Source organism: Rutilus rutilus, assembly GCF_951802725.1.
Source record: "Rutilus rutilus genome assembly, chromosome: 25".
In the NCBI taxonomy this organism is placed as follows: Eukaryota; Metazoa; Chordata; class Actinopteri; order Cypriniformes; family Leuciscidae; genus Rutilus; species Rutilus rutilus.
In genome coordinates, this window is record NC_140229.1 from 14,119,544 (window position 1) to 14,144,629 (window position 25,086).

The window sequence follows — 25,086 nt, forward strand, 5'->3', positions numbered from 1 at the left end:
AAAAATTATTTTATTTTTTTCACAAAAAATAGCATGTTAGGATATAACACTATAAGAATATATAATGTATGCACTGGAGAAACAAGGAAAGAGTTAAACAGAGTGTAACATGGAATGTATAAAAACTACTGTCAATGTTAGGGAGTAGGAGAGTGTTTTGTTTCTTGCTGTTGTCAAGATTCATTAATTTGTCAAAGTTTATAAGTATAAAGTTTATAAGTTCTAACAACTTTGTGCCATGAATAAAATCTACATTCCTGAGATGGGAAAATGTGTTTTATTAATTTTTCCATTTTGTAAAAAAATACCCTAAATGCCCACTGTCGCAAATTTGCAACATACCAAAATTACCCTAAATGCCTGTTGTCGCAAATTTGCAACATACCAAAATTTCTATTTATTTGTTGTGCAAAAGTGAAATTGATAATCTCAACATTATTTACCATCTACCTAAAGTCAAAAACACACAGAATTTTTTTTTTATATACAGCTTTATAAATTCAGGCGTTAAGGGGTTAAACACTACCCTTCAAAAGTTTGGGGTCAGTAAGAATTTTAATTTTATTTTTGGGGGAAAGAAATAAAATAAATCAATACTTTTATTCATCAAGGATGAGTTAAACTGATCAAAAGTTACAGTAAAGACATTTATAATGTTAGGAAATATTCTATTTTAAATAAATGCTGTTCTTTTGAACTTTCTATTCATCAAAGAATTTTGAAAAACATTTGTACACAACTGTTTTCACCATTGATAATAATAATAATGAATGTTTCTTGAGCATCAAATCATATTAGAATGATTTCTGAAGGATCATGTGACACTGAAGACTGGAGTAATGATGCTGAAAATTCAGCTTTGATCACAGGAATAAATTACACTTTCAAATATATTAAAATAGAAAACAGTCATTTTAAATTGTCATATTTCACAATATTACTTTTTTTTTATTGTTTTTTATCAAATAAATGCAGCCTTGGTGAGCAGAAGATACTTCTTTTAAAAACATTAGAAATCTTACTGACGCCAAACTTTTGAACGGTAGTGTATATTTGAGTCAATTGAACACAATTGAAACTTAATTATTGAAAATACAGACAAAGCTCTGCTACAGACTTTTCCTTCAATTATGTTTAATTCAGAATTACAGTCATAGAAGGGACAAGTTGTTTTTGTTTGTACATCATAGGTCCATTTGTTCCAGTTCAATAGAATTGTAACATTTTCACGTATTAAAAAGATAATCTGAATATCAAATTTCAGATCATTTAATGTTCAAATCCACTTCAAAATGATGACCTGTACACTATATATATATATACACACACACACGTATGTAATAAAGGGATTGTTCACCCAAAAATGGAAATTCTGTCACCTGTATGAATTTCTTTCTTCTGCTGAACACAAAGGAAGATATTTTGAAGAATGCCAAACTGTTGACAGGCCCCATTGACTTCCTTAATATGGAGGGGGGAAAAAAGTCAATGGGGTCCATGAACTGTTTGGTTACCGACATTCTTCAAAATATATATATTTTTTTATGTTCAGCAGAACAAAGAAATGCATACAGGTTTGGAACAACTTGACAGAATTTTCATTTTTGGGTGAACTATCCTCTATCAGGTTTAAGTTTCTTTCTGGCCACTTCTGAAACAGTTTTAGTCATGACATGACATCAACAGTGTATAAAATGATAAAAATGTCCTTTATAAATCACTTTACATTCGTTTTTACTAGTTTTCTTTTCTTTTTTCCATCTACCCCATTAACAGCTGTTTCGCCTTTTTGGGCAGCCCTCTTTTTTGTCTTCTCCGTCACCGTTTCCATGGTATCCCAAACCTCATCCTCCTCTGCTTTCACCTCCTCTACATCTCCAGAAACATCAGGACTTGATGACTGAAAGAGAAGAGCACATACAGAGTCATACGATTAACAAAAGCTGTGTCTGAAACCGCTCACTCGTTCACTCATTCACTAATCCCTACATAGTGAATGGCAGTTGAGTGCACTACATCAGCAAGGAGTGAACAAAAAATGAGTGAGCGAATTCAGACGCTGACATAATTATCAGGCGCCAGAGAGCTCGGACAATTTCGTCATAAACATTACCTACCCATCTTTAATATTTCCTTTTTTGGCTGTATGAATTGTATGTATGTATTTTTCACGTTTATTGCGTTATTTGATAAAATAAAAAAAGATAATAAAAACACTTGCTTGTCATATTTATTTACTTTTTACATTTATATGTGAAAATAAAAGAGAACAAAACACTACACAACACATTTGTTTATTCAAATATAGATATAACGGTATATATATAAATAAATAACCAGGCGTCTGGTCTTATAAATGATTGTTTTCTATATCGCGTGCGCCGTTGCCATGGTGACATTGTTGTTTATTTTTCATTCGCGCTCTATCGCCTTATCGTGTTGGATTGTGGGAAATAGTGTCTCAGCAAGTGTACATCGGATGTACACTCGAATTCAGAGAGGATTGTGGGTAAAAGTAGTGAACGAATATAGGGAATGATGTCGTTCACTCAGAATTCGGACACCACTACAAAATGGCCGACACCCTAAATAGTGCACTATATAGTGGATAGGGAGCGATTTCAGACACAGCTAAAGTCATTAGGATGCAGTATAAAGTCATCAGTGAGAAAGCAACTTCCATTGTTGCTACTGTTGATAGGCAGTTACATAAAGTGAATTATCAAAATGATGCACCGCTTACCTCCAGTTCTCTGCTAGAAAGTAGCACACAATTGAGTCGTGACTTCAGATATACCTGCAAAGAGAAAATATGTTCATAAAATTACCATTTACACAAACATAACACTGAGTGGGAGGCACTTATGATTATATGGTGTATGCAACCAGATGGAAATAAAGAGTGGGGCTATGCAGAAATCAAAGGATATGGAAACAACAGCAGAGAAAAAAAGAACAGATGAAGTGCAGAGAAAATGGATAAAGAAACCTGGTTTCTTGTGTATTCATACCTTGTGTTGTAAGGAACGGTCCTCCAGGCTGTGTACTCTCAGAAAACGATCTAAACCACAAGAGGCCACCAATGGGAGGGAAGGATGGCACTGCAACCCCCGCACTGCCCCCGCCAGACCCTTAAGACACCCACGCACAAGCCCTGCAGGCAGATAGAGAAGAAAATAGGGTCAGACAACACAACACTCTCAGGAGTTCAATAATATAACAGTGCATATACAGAGAACGGCCGGCCAAATACATCTTTTATACTTGGAACACACACAGATCCAGGACAAGAAACAAAGCAATGGACTTTCAGTTCAAAACAACTGCTTTTGTGCTTTTGATCCAAGCCTGCCTAAGAGAAAAAATAAACAGAGCATCCACCTACTGCTTACCTTTTCTGAGGTCAAGAATGCCGATCTCCCCGTGAGTGTTGCCCACGACCACTGTGTCCTGGCTGGCAGGAAGAGAGAGCGCTGTGAGCGGGTACTCTCCAAACTGAGCCTCCATCACCGGCCTCCTCTGAGACGTCGAGGGGTCGTACACACGCACCTGTCGGAGGAGTAGCAGAAAGAACAGGGCAAGATATTTTGAGTCATGTTTGATCACAGATATTTACCTTAAGACACAAAGGAAGACATGCATAAAGCAAAGGGTACAGGACAGGAAGAAAAACATGGTTGGCCCACAATACTTATGGAAAATTGTCAAATACATTCTGAAAAAGCTGTTACAAGATAAACATTTTTGGTAACACCTATAATGCATGTTGAAGTGGCGACCAATCAGTTACAAGCTGAAGGTTGAGGCTGTGACACCAAACAAATGGTCAGCTATCTGCGGCTATAGTCAGCTCAGTTTTTGCGGAGTGATCCGCACCGTCGGCACAAGTCGGACACCATTGGTGGCTTTAAGGCTGATTGAGCATGTTGAATTGGCATCAGTCGCCATCAGTGATCAATGAGAGAACTCTGATTGGCTGTTCAGCTTTATAGCGCACGAGACTGAAAACAAATGCGATTTTTTTCTTTGGCATAGACACACGCGACAAGCCGTAAACACAGTGAGCTTTCATTGCTGCTAGTTCTTTGATGTCGTTTTGGTGTCACGGCCTCTACACTTTACACAAGCAAAACAAAGTAACAAATTCATTGGTCAGTTTTTGATGAAACAGCCTGAATTCATTTAATTAATTTATATACACTACCATTCAAAAATTTGGGGTCAATAAGATTTTGTAATTAATACTTTTAGTAAGCAAGGATGAAGTCACATCAAAAGTGACTGTAAAAACAATGTTTCAAATGATAAGATTTCAGATAAATACTGTTCATTTGAACTTTCCATTCATCAAATAATCCAGCAAAAATGTATCATTTATGTGTATATATATATACAGCGCTTTCCTTAGGGTGGTGCAACCGCACCGGGCCCTGCAACAAACGCGAACGGACCGAGGGGGACCACCCGGAAGACGATCGTGAACGGCCCAAACAAAAATGAACACATGACCTTTCTAAGTAAATAATTTTACAGTGTAAGAAACAACGGTAGAAAAGCATGAATGGATAAAGCCAGAGAAAAAGGGCTTAACAAACCTGATGGTGTCCAGTGCATGTGACTATTTTATCTGAATCTGGAATAAAGCCGATGTCTTTCACCCACACGGGCACTCGCATATCCAACCAGTCATGGGCTACCTGATGGAAAAACAAACAAAAAAAAGAACAGTTTGTAACAGTACTCACAAACTACTGGGTGCTGAAAAGTTCATAGTTATTTTTTCTCTTCTGCCTTACATTTTTGGCTGTGAAAATTGGCTTATCTGGTCTCTCCAGATCCCAGACTTTCAGCGGGTTCTCTTTACCCCCTGTAGCCACACGATGGCGCTGTGACGGGTTCTGTTGCATTCTACAAATTCCATTTCCAACATTTACCTCAACCTAAGAACAAAGATGGATGAGGTTGGTTGAGGATCCGATTTACTAAGTCCACATCTTAAGAGTCAACAAAATTATCATAGAGATGAAATGATCATCATACATTATTCAAACCTAATCTACAATTCAAACAACAGAAGCAGGGCCCACGTGTTCCAAAAGTTTAATCTGGATAAGAATGGTCCGATTTGGAAAGCCTAGGTTTTGCTATCCATGGTGAGGTAATTCATTTTACTTTTGTGCTGGTTTTTCAGAGCAACACTGGATTGAAGTTAGAATAGTCAGTCAATGTGACCCACAACAAATAAATAAAAATTAACAAATTTACATGCAATAAGGACTTTTGACTGGTTAATCTCTGAAGATTGCGACATCATAATTAACAAATGCCTCTAAAAATTTTATATATTGTTTTTGTTTGATAGTGACAAAAGTTTGGGGTAATAATATGGGGACATTTTTTAGCTTAAAGCCTTAATAGCCAACCTAATGTCTGCTTTACCACTGTAACAGTTATAACAAATCAAAAGCAAAACATGTAAACTACATGATACAAATGGTGCATTATTGTACCAATTTTTAAGTTATTACATTTAGTTTCTGAATGAGCCGGCATAGAACCTGGAAGCGAGGCACTGTTTACTACGTGATCAGCATGGCAGACTGACATGGAGGAGAAGAGATTGTTAAATAAAGTCGTTAATTTTGGGGGGTTTTGCACACAAAAAGTATTCTCGTCGCTTCATAACATTAAGGTTAAACCACTGTAGTCAAATGGACTATTTTAACGATGTACAACACAAGGGTGAGTAGGTAATGACAGAATTTTTGGGTGAACTAACCATTTAATGTATAAGGGAATATTCATATTTGTAGATGCTGATGATTGGTGTCCATTTCATTTGATTTTTTCCACAATTTTTAACATTTAATTTTGAGTAAATACTCATGCAGTCCAAATGACCTAGTCCAGCTCCACCTCTGTGTATCTATTGGTTGGATGAATAGAGTTATGGGTAGGGTTAGGGAGTGGTCAGACCTTCTAGCTCCACCCATTATGCCCAGAGAGGGGGAGCTGGACTTCACGCTCCACCCATGGCTCTGCAGTGAGCAGCCACTCAAAGAATTTGATTTTTTTTATAGCTTTAATTGGAATATAGAAGACACTGCAGGACATTGAAATCACACTGACTTACTGTGTCTGTACAGCCTTCCTTCCACACCTTCAACAGTCCTGACTCCACACACGTGATCAAAGAACTGGAAAAGGGGGAAGAAAGTACATCATTTCTACAGTACAATGCAAACCAACAAAACATCCAGTAATTCATCAGCCACTGCAGAGACAATCATAACATGATATTGGCAACAACCTGTCAGTGACAGACAGTCCTGTGAATCTGCCCTGTGAAGGATCTCCACACTCTCTGGTCGCAGTAAAGATCCCCTTATCCGTGCTGAAAGTTTTCACAGTGCCGTTCACACTGCCCACTAACACCTGCAAAAACACACACACACACACACATAGACAACGTCTGTCAGACACTAAATCATGATGATGAGTTACTCCGGTTTTCTCTCTTTCTCACCTCTGATTCGTGTGAGTCTCCCCATGCCATCACGCAAACCTCCTGATCCCGACTCAAGCAGCTCATCTCACAGAAGTTAAACGCCTGCTTTTTGCTGAGACTCACCCCTTGAGATGAAATATGGATACGACGTCATTAGTTAAGTGGTCCTCAAGAAAATTAAATGGCAGGTCTGTGGTGTCAACTCACGTGTCCCATACATGGCTAACTAGATAGTCAGAAAAGTGGACAATGTGTCGACAAAGAGACGAGAAACCGCCAACAACACCTTACCTTTTAATATTCCAGTTTCGGATCCAAGCCATATTGAGCATATTTGGCTTTTAGCAGCCATTTAAAAGGAAATGGGTGATTTTGGATTTACTGATAAAAATACAGACGTCCACGCTACTGTCGCACACAACTCCGTCCGGGTGTAACGCGCAAGCCAAGTACTTTTAGTTCCGCTCCTCCTCACTGAAAGTAGAGACGAAGACGATACAAATCTGTGCGAGTTTCATCATGTTGTCAAGCGATTATATTTAATACCGTTGGATAAAAGCATTATAAACTATATCTCTATGGATTTTCCCTCATATAATTTTCAATTTTTTCACTAACACACACAAAAGAAGATATTAGGTAGAATGTTAGGGACTGACAGTATCAGTCACTTTGCATCTTTTCGTGCAATGCAAAGAGAATGTAATAATTCAACCGAACATCTCCGCCGATTTGCACGGCACAACATGAGAGTGAGTAAACCTTGAACCTTCACCTTGGGTGAAGTCTTCATTTAATGTAGTGGTTCTCAACCTTTTTGACTCCAAGGTATTTCTGATACTTCTGCTATAATTACATAGCTGCTCATTTTCACACCTTTTATTTACAAAAACTAAGTGGCTATATATTAAAAGAATGTATAATAGGTACTTTACTTCGATAGTCCACTTTAGACATTCTACTAACTATGGAACTACGTGTCATCTACTAGTCATTATAATATTGGTAGGCTTAATATCTGCTTAATGTCTGATAAATATCTGCTAACACTTTATTCACACCTCAACAGACATTCTACTGACTATTAGTAACTTTGCAAGTACATGTCAAATTATTCTAGCCTAACAGTCTACTAATAGCCAACTCTAATTAGAGTTAGTTGATATGTAGGCTAGTTGCAAATCGAGTTAGTTGACAAGTTAGTTGCAAAGTTAGTTAGTAGAATGTAGTTAATAGAATGCCTATAGTGGAATGTCGAAATAAAGTGTAAGTAAAGAATGAAATCAAATAATATAGACAAAATAATTTAAATAATTACATTCGATAATCCCAATAACTGAATGTTCTTCAAGGTTTACACTTTTTATTATGAATTCATTTACATGACTTTTATAGTTTGTGCTTGCAGGGTTTTTATATGCTAATTTCCATTAGTTTTTTAGGTCTAGAAATCACACTTTATAAAATTCCCTCTTACATTATATCTATTTTGTCTAAAATCATGAGAACCCTGATTCTTAAATAAAAATGGAAGCTGTTAAAGGAAGGAATTAATCTAAATTGAGTTGCGGTAGCCTTGAAATGGATTAAAATGGCATTTCCTCAGGATAGAGGAGAGAGTGAAAGGAGAGAGTGCAGAATAATCCACCAGATGGTACTATTGGACTCCATTAGAAGAGCAAACACATGGCATACTGGAAATATCTGTCAAATGTGACATATGAGCTTCAGGATATTTCCAAACACCCCTAAATTTTTCTCTTAATCCTTGAGTCAAACCCTACAAAATTCATGCCATTCTTGTCTATAAAATTTTCAATATTCAGTTTCCGAAAAAACAACTTTTTCAAACTCCTAGGCTGTTTATCCAATATTCACCAAACTTTGTATAAAGCTGCTATGGGCTATGCTGGCAAAAAGTTGTCAAAAGAATTGTGATACATACTGTAGAAGTGTTGCGAAGATATTAGCAATAGAACATTCTGAGGACACAAGCCAAGTTGCATCAAATTCTACCCATAGGGGGCACAACAACAACAACAAAAACGCTTCAAATTGCATATTATTCCGATAAATAAACAAACATGGCCGCCAGCCATCAATACAACTTCAGCAGCTTATAATGTCAAATTTGAATGGCCAATCTTTACGAAATATAGCAGACACTTAGAAGGTGTTTCAATTAAGCTGTGTATTAAATTTGGTGGGAATCAGCCTCAAGGTGATGATATAACACATTGTTGCCTATAACTCTAAAGTCATCATATAGTTAAGATAAAAATTTTTTTATTCCTTCAGTATTAGTTGATCATATGCATATCCACTTTTTGAAAAACCTACTTTTTCGGACTTATTCTATCCCATTTTTTTCAATTCGCACAGAATTGGGTATCCACCGTCTCGAAACACTCCTGACAAAAAGCTGTCAAAAGAATTTTGATTTGTTTTATTGTTGGGGATATAGGCTGACATTTTTGTGGGTGTAGCCCATAATGACTAATTGGCCTATATCTTGTGAACGCAATGCCCACAGTTCACTAAACTTGACATAAAAAAGAGACACTTAGAGCCATTGTATCATCATATCGTCTATAACGTTGATACTTGGACCCCAATAATTGCCACTTGCGGCTATATTTGTCAGTGTTCCTGGAAAACAGAGAACGCCGTATATATTGCTGTGGTAATGTAAGCAATAAAAGCAAATCAGAAGCCTTAATACTGGAATGATTCAGTCTCATCTCCCTGGGGAGTATATGTAAATGAGGTGGCAGGGAACCGTTCAAAGGGGTACATTACTATGAACCTTTTTTTATATGTATGTTTTCTACAATTATATAAATGCTGGAAATAATATTAATATTATTATTTCATGGAACATAAAGTGGAATTTTTTTAATGGTTTTAAAATGTCCAAGCCTGGAAAAGTTATGCAAGTTAATAAAATAAACCTTAAAAATCAAAGCAATTTTTAAAGTAATGAATACATTTTTTAAGTTACATTCTACTCAAGCTGTTACATTTGTCTTACTGGAGATATTTGTACAAAAGTAGTTTTTTATCATTTAATATAATAATAATACTACTAATAATGGGCCTAATCTATTTATTCCCATTACTGTATGTGATGTATAACAAAAAACACACCATAACTCTATAAAATAATTTTAAAAACCATAATGTTTGCCATGAATGACTGGAAATAGAAAAAAATCATGGAATTTGTGCAAACCCTGTGAAAAGGGAAAAAAGATTGTGAGTGAAATAAAATAACTCTCTTCTACTCTTGATCTCTGAAAATATGACTGCATATTTGACAAAAAAGAACCAAACCTTTCTTCATCTCTCTTGCAGTGACAGAGACTCACTTTCATGAAGAAAGTACTAGTAACATCGTGTGAAAGAGAGACGGTAAGAGAATAAAAGAGGGAGGGAGAGAGAGAGTGAGAGACAAACAAGGGAAGCCAAAAAAGCTCCGGAGCTCCCTCTGCCCCCTCATATCTCTCCAGGGATTGAGAGAGTAGGGCAGAAAATACAAGGACGGAGGAAGAGAAGACTGTTGAATGTAGTTGAGCAGCGCATTCAGAGGTAATAACATCACATTTTTATTATAATCAAATAGATGGGGGCGAGAGAGAAGGGCTGTTCCATTGCTTCTGCTTTTGAGATTAAATACCAGCGGGGAATGCTTGAATTCATAAAAAAACGGAGAGAGGCAGAGACGGAATGAGAGCGAGAGAAAGCGAAAGGGAAATGGGTAAGGCAGATGGATGGGGGGGGGGAAGAAAACGCTTAATTAAGTGTCAGACTTCAGAAAGCTGTGCGGGATCAAAAGCATAAGATAAAACAGAAAAATACGGCCAGCACATTCATACATGTTTCGCTTCTTTCTGCTGTTTCATACCTGGTCGCAGCAGCCAATGAAAGACTGTGATGGGACCGACAATGACATACAGAGCAAAGCAGACCAGAGATTTCTGACATGGTGTCGACCCAGATTGATGGGAGGAAAATGAGGGGAGAGAGGACAGATGTAGACAGACTTGCGCCGCTGCTTCAGAAAACACAGGTAAATGCTCATGTTCTTACATCCTGGCATGCAACTTAGTTAACCATTCTTCACCGTCATGTTGAATGCTTTGTTTATTCATGTTTACACTGTTTAGAAGGACTGAACACCATTATGGCTTTGTTATGGATTCATGCACAAAAATTGGCAATGAATCAAAGGATTCATTGCATCAGCCAAATCCAGTAGTAAATATTTTAAAGAAATGCAGTGGTATCTTGGAAATGCATATGTCTACAAAGCCTTGTTTAGATTACTTAGGATAATAAGTTCAATATATAACTGTAAAAACATGTTTTTGTTGCAAATCCACATTAAGCGAGCCACTCAAATTATCTAACAAAGATTTATTTGTAAAAACTCATTTTAAAGTCATATGTTGCACTAATTTTGTCTATAAAAGTATGTCATTTTTGGCTTTGCTTTTGTCATTAATTTGTTTATATATTCATATTAAATCCACAATAAATCCACCTTTCATTCTAAGAGAGGATATGAATCATTGTAAAACCTGTCGATTAGATGCTTATATGTGTCCTGTTTGATTGAAATGACAACACGATAGCAGTTAAAATACGTCTAATTGTAATTACTGCTCAGCAGTTCATCAAGCTGGGGTGAACACATTCATCCATTCTTTACTTTGTAACTCGAATCAATGTCTCTTTTTCAGATCGTATACCGAGGACATTCATCTTCCGATGTGCCCACAAGTTATTTTTTAAGGTGTTCTGCTGTAAATATGGTGTGTGGACCCCGTGTACAGCACTAATCTTAGAGACGGGGGAGGGGAGCGATTCTCCACATACATACAAACACCCCTCTGCCAATCAGAGAAAAAGACAGAGAGGGAAAAGGAGAGCAAGTGGAGGAGCAGAGGATACAGCAGAGAGAGTGAAAAGAGGAAACAGCTCTAGCAGTTATCTTAGGTGAACAGAGAGGAAGAATTACACACAAACACACACGGTCCAAGCCACAAGTTACAAGGCGCTTCAGCCAGCGGAGGCGGATAACCAGCCAGACACCTCATATCTGCGGCTCCAGACCAAGAAGATTCCTCTCTAATTCTCATCCTAAGCTGGACCGCAAGCTTATAGACGAGGGATAGAGAGAGACAGAAGAAGAGGAAAGTGCTTTGCAACTTCCTTGACGAGGGCGAGAGTAAGGGCAACGTGGTGAAGAGAGAGTCAAGAGTGAGAGAGAGAGCAGGGGAAGATTCCCCCTCGCCCTCTCTCGACCCGGATCACCGTCAGGCTGGCTGGAACAGACATGGCCTTCACCTTTGCGGCCTTTTGCTACATGTTAACACTCGTGTTATGCGCTGCCCTCATCTTCTTCGTCATCTGGCAGGTACGTTTCGAGCCGTCTGTAGTTTTACATCTTACTGTGTAAATGTGTACGAATTCCTTTTACCTGTTACACTGTGACACTTCCATTCCAATTGGCATCGGAATCCATGTCAGCATGTCTCTGACTGCGTGAGTGTGAATATGTGTGTCTCCGTGCCAGTTTTTTGAGTGCAGAGACAGGTTTGTGTCTGTCCAAGCTGTCTCCCCTGCCCTTAACAAGAGGCCTTATCCATGAGGTGAATACAAATCGCGGCAGTTATTATTAGAGCAGACATTATGAGTCATGGATGATTAATGATTTACAGAACAAGTAGACGGATACAAAAGAAAAAAAAACGGAGGAAGGTGGGAGTCTACCTGTGCGTATATGGACTCAAACATACATTCAAGAATGTAAACGTAAATCTCACAAAACCTTAAGAAAAAACTAAAGAAATAAACAAGAAATTATATTTTGCCTAAAGAAATTGCAATGTACTTTTAGGACTATTAAGACATTTTATTTGAGTTATCCCCCTAATTCTCCACACTGTAGTAAAAATAGTGAAATAAAAAGAAAATTTCGTTCTCATAACTGCAATGCAAAAAAATATATAAATAAATATCTGCATACGCACACACACACATGATAGATGTGCAAATACCCTACAGGGTAATTACAAAATAATTATATATTATTAACATTATTATGGGAATTACAAAATAATAGCAACGTCTGGATGCCTTTCGGCAATTAATATTTTAGGGGAAAATGTCATGATATGTTACAATAATATTGATATATTGTATAAAATAATGTATATTTAAAAAATATATATATAAAAATTCATTCTCCAATGTATGAAGTAGGGTTGTGGATTCAAAAATAATGTTAATATTATCAACATTTTCATTTTCAAAATAGGTGACCATTTTAACCAAAATGTAATTTCTTACTCTTTTGATATTGGGGTGTAATGTGACTTAGACGTGTTTTGGTGAGATTTACCGCTGCCACATATAAACACACAGAAGAGGAAGAGGTCAACAGCCCATTTGAACTCCGGCTGTTCTGTTCCAGCCCACTGTCTGCAGAATCACAAATGAAATTTGCACAGTCGCCACCAGAGACCTCAACATCATTTGTATTCTTCATATTAGATGCAGCTTTCTCACCAAAGGCAACAGCAGACAAACACAATGGCCCTGAACTGTTAAAATCTGTCTGAAACACTAAAACACCAGAGATCTGCTGGAGCAGAGGTTTCAACACCTAAAACACAAGCCCTGAATGCCAAACGAGAAGTCAAGGATATTTTCAGATTGGCATTAAACTGCAGACCTTACGTGTAATACGTTCAAAGGTCCATTAAGAAGCAGACTTGAAATGACTGAGAATTGACTAATGACAGGAGTGGGAGAGATTCTAAACATGAGTCATTTGGTGTGAGTGTGTGTGTAAATGTATGTGAGAGAAGGAGACAGAGAGTGGGGGAGGCTGAGAGTCTGTGTATGAGTGCATGACGGCGAGAAACCATGTTATTGAGAATGCTTATCAAACCGTAATTTCGTTCTGACACCCTATCCTCCTTTCCTCTCCTTCTCCCCCCATCTTTGTATGGCTCTCAGCCAATAAGAATGTGAACTCACTTCTATAGTAACCATGACGCCCGCTTAGGGGCTCATTCGGTCACCATGGCAACTGCATCTGTTTACGGAGAACGAAGTGAGGGGATGGCAGGAGATATGGATCTATAAGGGGGAAAAGAAGGAGGGGAGAGCATGGCTTGAAGATGTAGGAATGGCTTGAGAAATGTGGAAAGTTAAAGATAAAAAGGGACTCCTATATCCTCCCTAACCTCCAAAATGTCCAGTGGTTTTGTGGAAAATGCTCATGTAACACAAATTCTGTTTGTCTCTCCTCAAGATTATTGCGTTTGATGAGCTGCGCACAGACTTCAAAAACCCCATCGATCAGAGCAACCCCACAAGAGCGGTAAGGCTTTTCTTAGATCACGATTCCTTTCACACAGCATCAACCACTCAGCATCCCAACTGTGAACTGTGGGTTTCAGAGAAACTCTCTGGCATACATGCATATATGTGAACACACACAGCAACATGCATCCATGCTGCACAGTTACAAAACAGTTGGAGCGTGCTGCTAGAAATATTATTGCGTTCTTCTGTATTTCCTCAGAGGGAAAGAATATTGAACATCGAGAGAATCTGCAACCTCCTCCGAAGGGTGAGTGAAACTGTGGCGGAAGTGTAAACTAAAGTGTAGATTTTGAGATTTTATAAAGAATACATTTACCGTGTTATTAAATTATAAAGTGCTATTAAAGATTAACTATAAGTGAGCAGATAACAGCATGAACAATTAAATATCCAATACTGGTTGGTAATGATAAATGATACAATCGCCAATATTGACCAATAATTAATATAGTAGCCTACTGATGCAATTTCATAAATTTTTTCTTCTTTAAAAAAAAAAAATACATGCATAATATTATTCAGCAAGTATGCATTAAATTGATCAAAAAGTGACAGTAAAGAGATTGATAATGTTACAAAAGATTTCAATTTCAAATAAATACTGTGCTTTTGAACTTTCTATTCATCAGAGAATCCTGAAAAGTACATCACAGTTTCCACAAAAATGTTAAGCTACTGTTTTCAATATTGATAATAATAAATGTTTCTATTCGATATCAGCATATTAGAATGATTTCTGAAGGATCATGTGACACTGAAGACTGGAGGAATGATGCTGAAAATTCAGCTTTGTCATCACAGGAATAAATTACATTTTAAAATATATCAAAAATAGAATATTTAAATTCAATGTATTTTTGGTCAAACAAATGCAATCTTGGTGAGCATAAGCATATATTTCAAAAAATATACAAAAATCTTACCAACACCACACTTTTGAACAGTATTGTTTCATGCATCCATACTTTAATATTTAGAAATGCCATGAAAATGCAGTTTTAAATCCCTTCTCATAAACCCCCACCTAGAGTATCTTCAGAGCCTAGAGTATATTCTACCTCTTTTCTTTTTTCTTCTCCAATGGTACTTGGAGGCACACTCATTTGTTTCTTTATGTCACTTTTTTTTGCATGCACATAAAGAATCAGAACTGAATGTGTGCACAATGAGACAGTTATTATGAACATTTATGCTTACAGTTATTACGAGTACTTGAAACTATCCTCTGTCTTCCAGCTGGTGGTACCAGAGTATTCCATCCACGGGCTGTTCTGTCTGATGTTCATGTGTGCAGGGGAATGGGTAACTCTGGGCCTTAACATCCCCTTGCTTCTCTATCACCTCTGGAGGTACAAACTGTTCCTCACTTAACTGAAATTCCAAAATGGTTCCCCTGTAGTAATTCCCTCTCTCATTTTCTCCCTCAGGTTTTTTCACCGTCCTGCAGATGGGTCTGAGGTTATGTATGATCCAGTGAGTGTGATGAATGCGGACATTCTGAATTATTGCCAAAAAGAGTCCTGGTGCAAACTAGGCTTCTACCTTCTCTCCTTTTTCTACTATCTGTACAGGTAAACCCTCCTCATTTATTCACCTTTTACCCATTTAAATATGATTTTATGTTTGGATTTTATTAACGGCATTGCTATTATTAGGGCTCATACGTAGGGTTATGTATCTCAATTTGTACTTCACATGACATCATTTGAAATTAATGATCCCTCAAAATCGTGAGTTTTTGTGAAAAGGTATGTTTTCTAAGAGTCTAAGTTTTTCTAAGACTTATAATATTCGCTTGATAATAAAAAGGGTAAAAAAAAAAACACTTAAGAAGAAAACCAAGCAGTGTCTACAGAACAGAACATCATAGAATTGGGGGATTTTGGATTGTATCACTATGGAACCACCCAGAACACCCTAATAATAACCACCTAGAATACCCTACCAAATAACAATCACTCAAAACACCTTAGAAATTGCACAATAACACCCTAGTGACCCAAGGAAAAAGAAGTGCGTTTACACAACAATGGTGTGCTAAAAACGGAAAAGTGTTTTCTTTGTACAGATGACAACGTCATCAAACCGATCCCCGTTCACACGGACCTGTGAAAGCGACTAATAACATACACAAATTACATAATCTATAATTTGTATGTCCGATTTTCATTCTAAGGATGTTAATCTTGATAATACTGTATTATTACTGTATCTTCTGGGTAAATTTCATCTTCACAAAGCCAGAACCATTCACTGTAATCCCAATTTTAAAATCATCTCCTCTGATATAAAGTCCCTTTTTAATTCCTTTAAGAAAATGTCAAAACCTTTGAACACAAAGGCTTCGAAAACACAATCATCCTTGAGTGTGTTGGAATTTTTCATAATGATAAAATGTTATATTGTGTTTATTTGTGTAATTCTTATGACACTGTTAATATCTGTATCCTTTCATTTGCACACAAAAAAGAAGCTCATGTGCATGATCCGTTTTCACAGATTTGTGTTTTTGTAGTTTACGTGGAGATTATAAGGGTGTCGTTTTCAAAAACTTGCACTTTGGAACTCGTTTTCAAAACGTAGCATTTGTCAGGCCAACAAAACGCTGTTGTCGTGTAAATGAACGGCCAAAAGACATATAAAGTCTTCCGTTTTGTCGGCGCCAATGGCCTCGTGGTCAGTGCGCCGACATGTTGTGCCTTTGCGCTCGGGCGGCCCGAGTTCGAGTCCCGGCTCGTGGACCTTTCCCGATCCCATCCCTCGTTTCCTGTCATCTCTCTACTGTCCTGTCACAATAAAAGGAAAATCACCAAAAAAACAATATACAAAAAAAAAAAAGTCTCCAGTTTTTAGTAGAAAATGGTGTTGTGTAAACAGCCCGATACACAGGCTAAATGAAGACACAGACACCCAAACAAGACAGAACATAACCATTACATATAGAATCATGGCTATTATAATATAAATACAATAATTTACAAACCTATACATCTACTGTTGAAAAGTTTGGGGTCAGTAAGATTTTTCACCAAGCATGCATTCAATTAAAGTCTTATAAATATCTTGGTGTCCATTAAACTGGAAGAAGAACAGTGAGGTTGTGCTCAAGAAGGCAAAATCAAGATTGATTATTCTTTTTAAGATAGCTAAGTTCTTTTGGTATTAGTGGGAAGCTTCTTTATGACTTCTATCTGGGAATCCTGGCCAGTGTCTTGTTTTATGCAGTGCATTGTTCGGGAGGTAGTATAACTGTGGATGACAAAAATAGGATTATTAAAATGATTAGGAAGGCTGGTTCGGTTGTTGGTTTCACTCCAGATTCACTTGAGGTCATGTTGGAAAAGAGAACAAGGGCAAAATTAAGAATGATTTTGACTTATGAAGGTCATCCACTATAGTATTTTTAGTGTACTTAAAAGTTCATTATTGAGAAATTAGTGATGCCTCAGTGTTCTACTGTGAGATTTAGAAGTTATTTTATCCCTGTTTTTTTTAATGAAGCTGTGTAATTATTGTATAGATTGACTGTGCTGTAATGTTTAATTGTTTGTGTTGGTTGTGATGTGTATATAATGGTGGCAAATGAGTTTCCCCTCAAGGGGATTAATAAAGATTTCGAATCGAATCTAATCGGCAATATTAAGACATTTAATGTTACAAAACATTTCTACTTCAAATAAATACATTCAGAATTTTCTTAATCAAAGAATCATAAAAAATGTATCAGTTTCCACAGCTGTTTTCAACATTGATAATAATAAGTCATGTTTCTTCAGCACCAAATCAGCATATTAGAATGATTTCTGAAGGATCATGTGACACTGAAGACTCGAGTAATGATGCTGAAAATTCCGCTTTGTCGTCATTAGAATAAACTAAATTAAATATATATTTCATAATATTATTGTTTTTAATGTATTTTGATCAAATAAATGCAGACTTGGTGAGCTTTGGTTTAAAAACATAAAAAAATCTTACTAACCCCAAACTTTTGAACAGGAATGTAAATACATATACATATCTGATTAAATAATTTGAGGAATAAACCATTTTTAAATCATTCTCTACATACTGTATTCTTTGTAATGGATATAAATATTAGAGATATCACTAGCAAATGTTTGCCACAGAATGTCTTTCTTAATTCAAAGTGCTTAATTAAAGTTTTTTTTTATTAAATCTCTCTTAAATTTTCTCTGTGTCTCTTTTGTAGTATGGTGTATGCTTTGGTCAGCTTCTAAGTGATCAAATGAAGGAAAGAGGACTATGAAAGGAAGGAGAGAAACGACAAAGCAAAGGCCGACTGTGTCGTGCTCACCTCTCCCTCATCCACAGACCTTGTTCAGCTCCTCCTCAGATCTCCTGGGTGGGGATGGACGATGGACAGATGTAGAAAAAGCTCAAGACAAGGAGGCATTTAAAGCCGTCAATGTAAAGCTGCCTCAATCACTGCAATTAAAAAGAAGAGAAAAAAAACGAGTGCAATAGAGAGAGAGATATGTGGTGAACAAAAGACTCAGGCAGTGTAGATGTTTTGTAACACCATTTAATTTCTCAAGGGCTGCTGAAAATTTCCACTGCTCATAGCAACAACTTATCGGTTCTTAATGTCTACAAAGAGACACATAATGTGCTACCAAGACCATTACAGAATGTGTTACCTTGACTTTTAAATCAATAGACCGTGGACTTTATGTTGCGACGTCTTTTTCTTCAGATAACAACCGCATTTTTTTTGTGGAAAAACTTGTTATGTCAAAGTATTTCATAACTGCTAAGTATTTGCTATTTCAGTATTTGTGGTAGATACCTATAAATGTACCCTGTATGTAGAGGTACAATATAATAAATTATGAATATATGGCTCAGTTGTTGCAGGGTAGTTCTATTAGTGTCCTTAAACCGCACAAGAAGTATTTTTTACGCAAAATCAGATGGTGAAGTTTACACAAACATTTCAAAGCAAATCAACCAATGAGATAAATATCACAAGCCGGAGAAACTGTTTGAGCAACATCACATCTGAGGACTGACACCCGATGTTTTGGGATCATTCATCATCATGGGCTGCGGTGAGGACGAGCGGCCGAGGAGAACGGCAGACTCTTAATTGAGACGGGCATGCGGGACGGGCCGTACCGGAGGGAAGAGAGATCTGACCCCAACCTCTGCCGGAGTTCAAATACTCGATAGACTGTGACAAATCATAAAAGCACTTTTGGAATGCCAACAGATGAACTGTAGCAAACAACAGAGGAAGACTCATTTGCGTCGAGTGGGCTGATGTGCACGAGACAGACGAACACAGCAGGCCGTGATGTAGATGATGGAGACACTGGTGTCGGTAACGTTCGCTCGTGATGCTTTTGACAACAGACTGATAGTGTTGTCATGACCACGATGATGATGAATACAAACTTTTCAGGCAATCTTCTGTGTTGTTAGACTACACACAACATTTAACGCCACTTTGTTCTGTGTATTATAGGGCCTCTCGATTCGCCTCACCTGGAGTTCCAGTGTTGTGCTGTGTCCATCAGTCTGCTAAACAAGTAGAATAATGATTATTTAACTAAGCTGTGTGTAGTTCTGGCTTTGTAGATGAATAGACTGGCCGAGCGTATCACTCCTGAGCCACTGCACTAGATAGAATGGCTTCATTATTACACCTACACACTCACACACCTCAAATTTCAGTACAATAAGCGAGTACTTTTTAGCAACATTGCCTATCTGGTTCAAACTCCTGGGTCCTCTTTCCATCTTGGCTTTGACTTGATGTACCATGTACCCTCAAAAATGTGAAAATATACCCTAGACAATCGCTATTAGAACAGGAATGTGGGCCGAGAGACAACTGACTAGGGTCTTCATTATAGACTTCATCACTGAATGTTTTTTTGTGATTAATATAGTTCACATGCAGTATCTACATTTAAGAATACCTGCATGATAATGTCTTTTATACATGATTCATTAATGTACGCTACAGCACCTTTGGTAACTTTACGGTCTGTATTCAGTTGAATACAACCGAATATCTTATATACTACAAAAGCAATTCCAGATGTTCTAATAAAACAATGTTTCCGACAGAAAAAAAAAAAAAAGTGTTGTTGATTTGCATCTTGGGGTGGGAAGTAAATATACGCTACCGTTCAAAAGTTTAGGGTCAGGAAAACATTTTTTTTTTTTTTTTTATTAAACTTTCTATTCATCAACGCTGATAATAACTAGAGATCTTTCTTGAGCATCAAATCACCATATTAATGATTTCTGAAGGATCATGTGACACTGAAGACTAATAAATTATTATTATTTGCTATCATAGGAATAAATTATATTCTAAAATAGATATTTTAAATTGTAATAATATTTCACAATATTGCAGCCTTGGTGAGCATTAGAGACTTTCAAAAACATAAAAATAAAATCTTAACAATTCCAAACCTTTGAACAGTAGTGTGTATCTGATCAATATTTTCACTGGAACTGAATCAGCCCTAAAGTTGGTTTACAAATCACAAAAAAATTACTTTAGCATTACGTTAAGCCACAACGATATTTAATAATAATATATTTTATATCCAGTAAAATAAAATTTCACATTATTAATGTTTTTACTGTATTTTGATCAAATGAATGCAGTCTTGGTGAGCATAATAGACATCTTTCAAAAACATAAAAAATCTAACCAACACCAAACTTTTGAACAGTAGTGTAACTTGGTCGATTGTCTGTAAATTCACACGTTGAAATCGTTTAAAATGGGGAGGGAAATGAGAAATGAGAGTTTTTATTTAAATTAAAAATAAGATGGTCTGCAAAAGGAGGAAATTGAATTCAACAAAAAGAAGAAAGAAAGAAAGAATAAAAACAATAAATTGTTGATAAGTAAAGAACTGTGATAAGAGAAAAAAGATCAAGGTAAACGATAAAGGCCAAGAGATAACGTTTTTTTGCAACTCTCAAGCAAATGGAAATGTGAAAGAGTGATAATGAAAGGGAGAGAAGCAGAGAAAGTGCGAGTGCATTGGAGTCAATAAGAGGCTAACACAGTTTGGTTGCCATGGAGACACAAAAGGAATGAAATGCATTTTATGTTAGGTTCTCTTTCTCTCTCTCTCTCTCTCTCTCTCTCTCTCTGGCTCTCTCTCTCGCATGCTGAAAATCAAAACCAAAAAGTCTGTCCAAAATAGGTTTTCTGTGCATGGCCACACAGCTGAAACATTTGCCAAAGCTTTGAAAAGCAATTTGATATGAAAATGGAGCAGGGAAATGGAACAGAGTATAGATAAATAAATAACATAATAATGTCAGGGAAAAAAAAAAACCCAAATTGCTGTTTTTTTTTAACATGCAGTTTTATCACAGAGCACCAGAGTGCTGTTTATCTGCAGCGCATGCAGAATACACGCATGTAATCACATACACTCCATTGCCAAAGTCTGTCTCTCTGTCCGCTATTTCTCTCCATCTCTCTTCAACTCTTGAGAGATGTTGCTATGGAAACTGGTTACAATTGATAAGTTTGAAACATGAGTGAGCCACAGACAAGCTGCTGGTACATACAGACACACACGCACACACACACACACACACACACACACACACATAGACAGACTGAGACAGCTACACTTGTATGGAAATGGTTCTCCTTTTGAAGAGCTGCTTTTTAAATCACCAAGATTTTCCATCCAAAGGAAATGAAATGTAGTAGAATCAGCAATTTAACCCTTTCTTTATACAGCTTAAGATGCCTTTTGTCAATGATGAATCAACAGCAAACGATATAATTCGGTCTGATGTCTAGAAAACCTCTCGGTGCTGTTGAATGCATGAGAACATCTCCCTAAAATTGGAAGAGTCATTTCAACAATATGATGAAAAGACTGACAGAACATTAAGAAGGACAGAGGGAGACATGAATTATGCATCGGTGCAAATCTCAGTACAGTGAACCTTATCAGAATTAAGATGAAGTTTAAAGTTAGGGGAGAAGAACATTAAATTAGAACAGTGGAGTGAGAACTAAATTAGAATGATAGATGAGTTGAGAGAACAAAGGTTGGCCTTTGGACATCAGACAAAACGTCACCTGAGATTTTACCAGCACAAATAAGACTGGGTGAACTGGTAGAAAACCTTCTATCTAATAAATGCAAAGGTTTAATTAATGGGATTAATAACATTAATGAGTACATAAAAACATATATGTTCATAACCCAGATTTTTCTAATTGAATTATTATGTGAAAAAGGGGAAGTGCAGAATGATATGAGAGACATGAAACGTTTATGTTATTAATGTAACCCCTCGTTCCCTGAAGGAGGGAATGGAGATGTTACGTCTGTGGCTGACATATTGGGATCTCGCCTGAGAGTCCAATCACCTTCAAGTGGTAACAGAACAAGCCAGTGGACATTGGCGAGTGAGATTTGCATCGCGAACCACTCATGGGTATATAAGGAAGTTTTCACTGAAGAGTGCCAGTGCCAGGTCGCTCAGCAGTGGACATAGGGATTGTGGTGACAGGACGTAACGTCTCCATTCCCTCCTTTAGGGAACGGGGATTACATTAGTAACCTAGACATTCCCTATCAGTCAGTCATGTTCGACGTTACGCTCTGCCAAGGGAAAGACACAGGCTCACCGAAAGGGAAGCCGTACTGTGAAAGAATACACATATGATCAAAGGCTCAAAGGAAGCTCTCTGTAAAGACCAGAGAGAGGTCTTTAAGTGGTGATGAGGCGAAGTCGAGGAGGAACCTGATGACCAGGTCATGCTTTCCCACAGACTTACCTTCTACTGCATCGGGATGTCCGGCATACACTTTTAGGATGGAGGGAGACAGCCTTCGCTCCAGCCCTTCTTGCAGGAAGGAAAGGACGACTCTAATCAGGCATTTACAGGGGTCTTCTCTGTGTGAAGGACACCAATCAACGAACAGACTCCACTTCAATGCGTAAGCATGCCTTGTTGAGGGGGCTCTAGCTGAAGTGATCATGTCAACTACCAGTGGGGGTAGGCCACTTAAGTCTTCCGTGTCCCGTCCAGAGACCACACATGGAGGTTCCAGAGGTCTGGATGCGGGTGCCATCTGGTGCCCCGTCCCTGAAAAAGCAGGTCCTTCCTTAGGGGAATCCGCCATGGAGGGGCTGTCGTGAGTAGCATCAGTTCTGGGAAACAGGTACGGGTGGGCCAGTAAGGCGCAAACGACAAGATCAGCTCCTTGTCCTCCCTGACCTTGCAAAGTGTCTGTGTGAGCAGATTCACTGAGGGAAACGCATATTCGTGCAGGCCCCGGGACCAGCTGTGTGCCAGTGCATCTGTGCAGAGGGTCCCCTCGGTCAGGGAGTAAAACAACTGGCTGTGAGATGTGTCAGGAGAGGCAAACAGGTCTACCTATGCGGCTCCAAAGTGCCTCCAAATCAGATGTATCGCTTGAGGATGGAGTCTCCACTCTCCTGGGAATGTGAGGTGTCATGAGAGTGCATCGGCTGCACAATTCAGCTCGCCTGGAATGTGGCTGGCACGAAGCGACCTTAGTCACTCCAGAGGAGATGGCGGGCGAGTTGCAGCATGTGACGGGAGCATAGACCACCATGATGGTTGATGTATGCAGCGAGCGACATGTTGTCCGTCTGGACTGGCAAGGAATACTGCTAGCAACTCGAGGCAATTGATATGCCACTGCAGTTGAGATCCTGTCCAGGAGCCTGAGGCAGCATGCCAGTTGCACATGGCACCCCAGGCAGTGGTGGAGGTATCTGCTGAGACAACAACATGCCTGGACACTTGTTCTAATCTAGGGGAACTACTGCCCGGAAGTTTGTAAAGGGCCCGATTCAAACCATGCAGATCCAAGATCGGACGTAACCCATTGCATTTCTTGGGTACAATGAAGTTGGGGCTGTAAAACCCTGACCTCATGACAGCTGGAGGGACTGGCTCTATTGCATCCTTCACCAGTAGAACTGCGATCTCTGCACGCAGGACAGGAACATCCTTGTCCGCCACTGAGGTGAACCGAATTAACCTGGGGAGACACGGGGCGAACTGAATCGCATAGCCGAGTCTGATCGTCCGAATGAGCCAGTGTGACGGACTGGAAAGCGCTAGCAAGGCTCCTAGACACTGAGCAAGCGGGACCATTGGGACCACAGGTGTAACCGCAGGGAGGTAGAGGACAGGGACCCGACCCGGAAGGCATAGCGTCCTGGAGTGGGGTCTGAGTGTACGATGCAACACTTACCTGGCTCCACAGTTCCCGTGAGGGAATGGCAGGAGACACATGAGAAGGCGTAACGTCCTGGAAGCGCAGACTCCTGTCTACTGGCGATAGAAGAGGGGGCTGAGAGTGGCATAGTGTCGCTCACTGTCAACCGTGCCCATTTGGGACCCAGAGATTGTGGAATCTGCTCTTTTGTTGAAATTGTGCGGAACAAAAAACAAACTCAACAAAGGATTCTCCACCCTACCCTCCTCTGGGAGAAGAGCAGCTCCCTCCATCTCTGGGTTGCCCGTTTTAGGAACGCCGCTTTGCCTGGCGCTTGGAGGATCTGGCAGGGACTGAAACGGGCTGGATCGCCTCCCTGTGACCAGCTCCATGTTGCGGCCTGGGTGAACACTGCTGCTAGCCCAGCTGGAGAGCCCCCACTGTGACCCTCAGATCACCCTGTGAATAAATCAAAGCAGCCCTCTGCTGGGCAGAGGAACTATAGGTGGATAGCAGAGGGGACCCCACCTCTTTCAAGTCACGTCGAACATGAAAGGCTGATAAGGACCTAGCACTTTCCTTGGCAATTATACAAAATTATTTTGACGGGAGATCTGTGATTGACCAACCACAATTAAGTATTCCAGAACTCAGTTTAAAGGAGCATTCATGCCATCATAATTACCGTAATGATTCAGAACTGTAAAAATCATTCATGTACTTGTAGAACTTGTAATTACAACGAGAGCTACGACTTGTACCACATCGCTGTACCACCTGACCACTGCAGATTTAAGGTGTGTTTGATTTGAAGCGGCGCTGTGCAGACCGATCTTTGTATGACATTAAAATACCGCCCGATTCAAAAGCATACAGAGGTTAATTTACGGTAATTACGACATGGCGTGAACGCACTATGCAGCGTAACCCCCATTAAACCATTACAAAATTACTTTTTTA

General features: G+C 38.5%; 2 protein-coding genes across 3 annotated transcripts; one reads left to right on the top strand and one right to left on the bottom strand.

Moving 5' to 3' along the window:
- Nucleotides 1-1,114: 1,114 nt before the first annotated feature.
- On the bottom strand, nucleotides 1,115-7,019 carry wdr74 (WD repeat domain 74). Its single transcript, XM_084400492.1, has 10 exons — nucleotides 6,800-7,019; nucleotides 6,527-6,633; nucleotides 6,311-6,435; nucleotides 6,134-6,197; nucleotides 4,797-4,940; nucleotides 4,596-4,697; nucleotides 3,393-3,549; nucleotides 3,012-3,154; nucleotides 2,744-2,797; nucleotides 1,115-1,900 (listed from the first exon to the last, which is right to left on the bottom strand). The coding sequence occupies exons 1-10, from the start codon at nucleotides 6,858-6,860 to the stop codon at nucleotides 1,718-1,720; spliced, it is 1,140 nt and encodes a 379-aa protein (XP_084256618.1). The 5' UTR covers nucleotides 6,861-7,019; the 3' UTR covers nucleotides 1,115-1,717.
- Nucleotides 7,020-9,862: 2,843 nt separating this feature from the next.
- Nucleotides 9,863-20,002, top strand: cnih2 (cornichon family AMPA receptor auxiliary protein 2). Of its 2 annotated transcripts, none has more exons than XM_084400493.1 (8): nucleotides 9,863-10,096; nucleotides 10,423-10,577; nucleotides 11,251-11,927; nucleotides 13,833-13,901; nucleotides 14,106-14,153; nucleotides 15,143-15,255; nucleotides 15,334-15,477; nucleotides 18,120-20,002. In XM_084400493.1, the coding sequence occupies exons 3-8, from the start codon at nucleotides 11,847-11,849 to the stop codon at nucleotides 18,145-18,147; spliced, it is 483 nt and encodes a 160-aa protein (XP_084256619.1). In that variant the 5' UTR covers nucleotides 9,863-10,096; nucleotides 10,423-10,577; nucleotides 11,251-11,846; the 3' UTR covers nucleotides 18,148-20,002. The 2 variants fall into 2 exon arrangements, with proteins under 2 accessions (XP_084256619.1, XP_084256620.1); XM_084400494.1 differs by having other exon boundaries at nucleotides 10,028-10,096; nucleotides 10,426-10,577.
- Nucleotides 20,003-25,086: the final 5,084 nt, after the last annotated feature.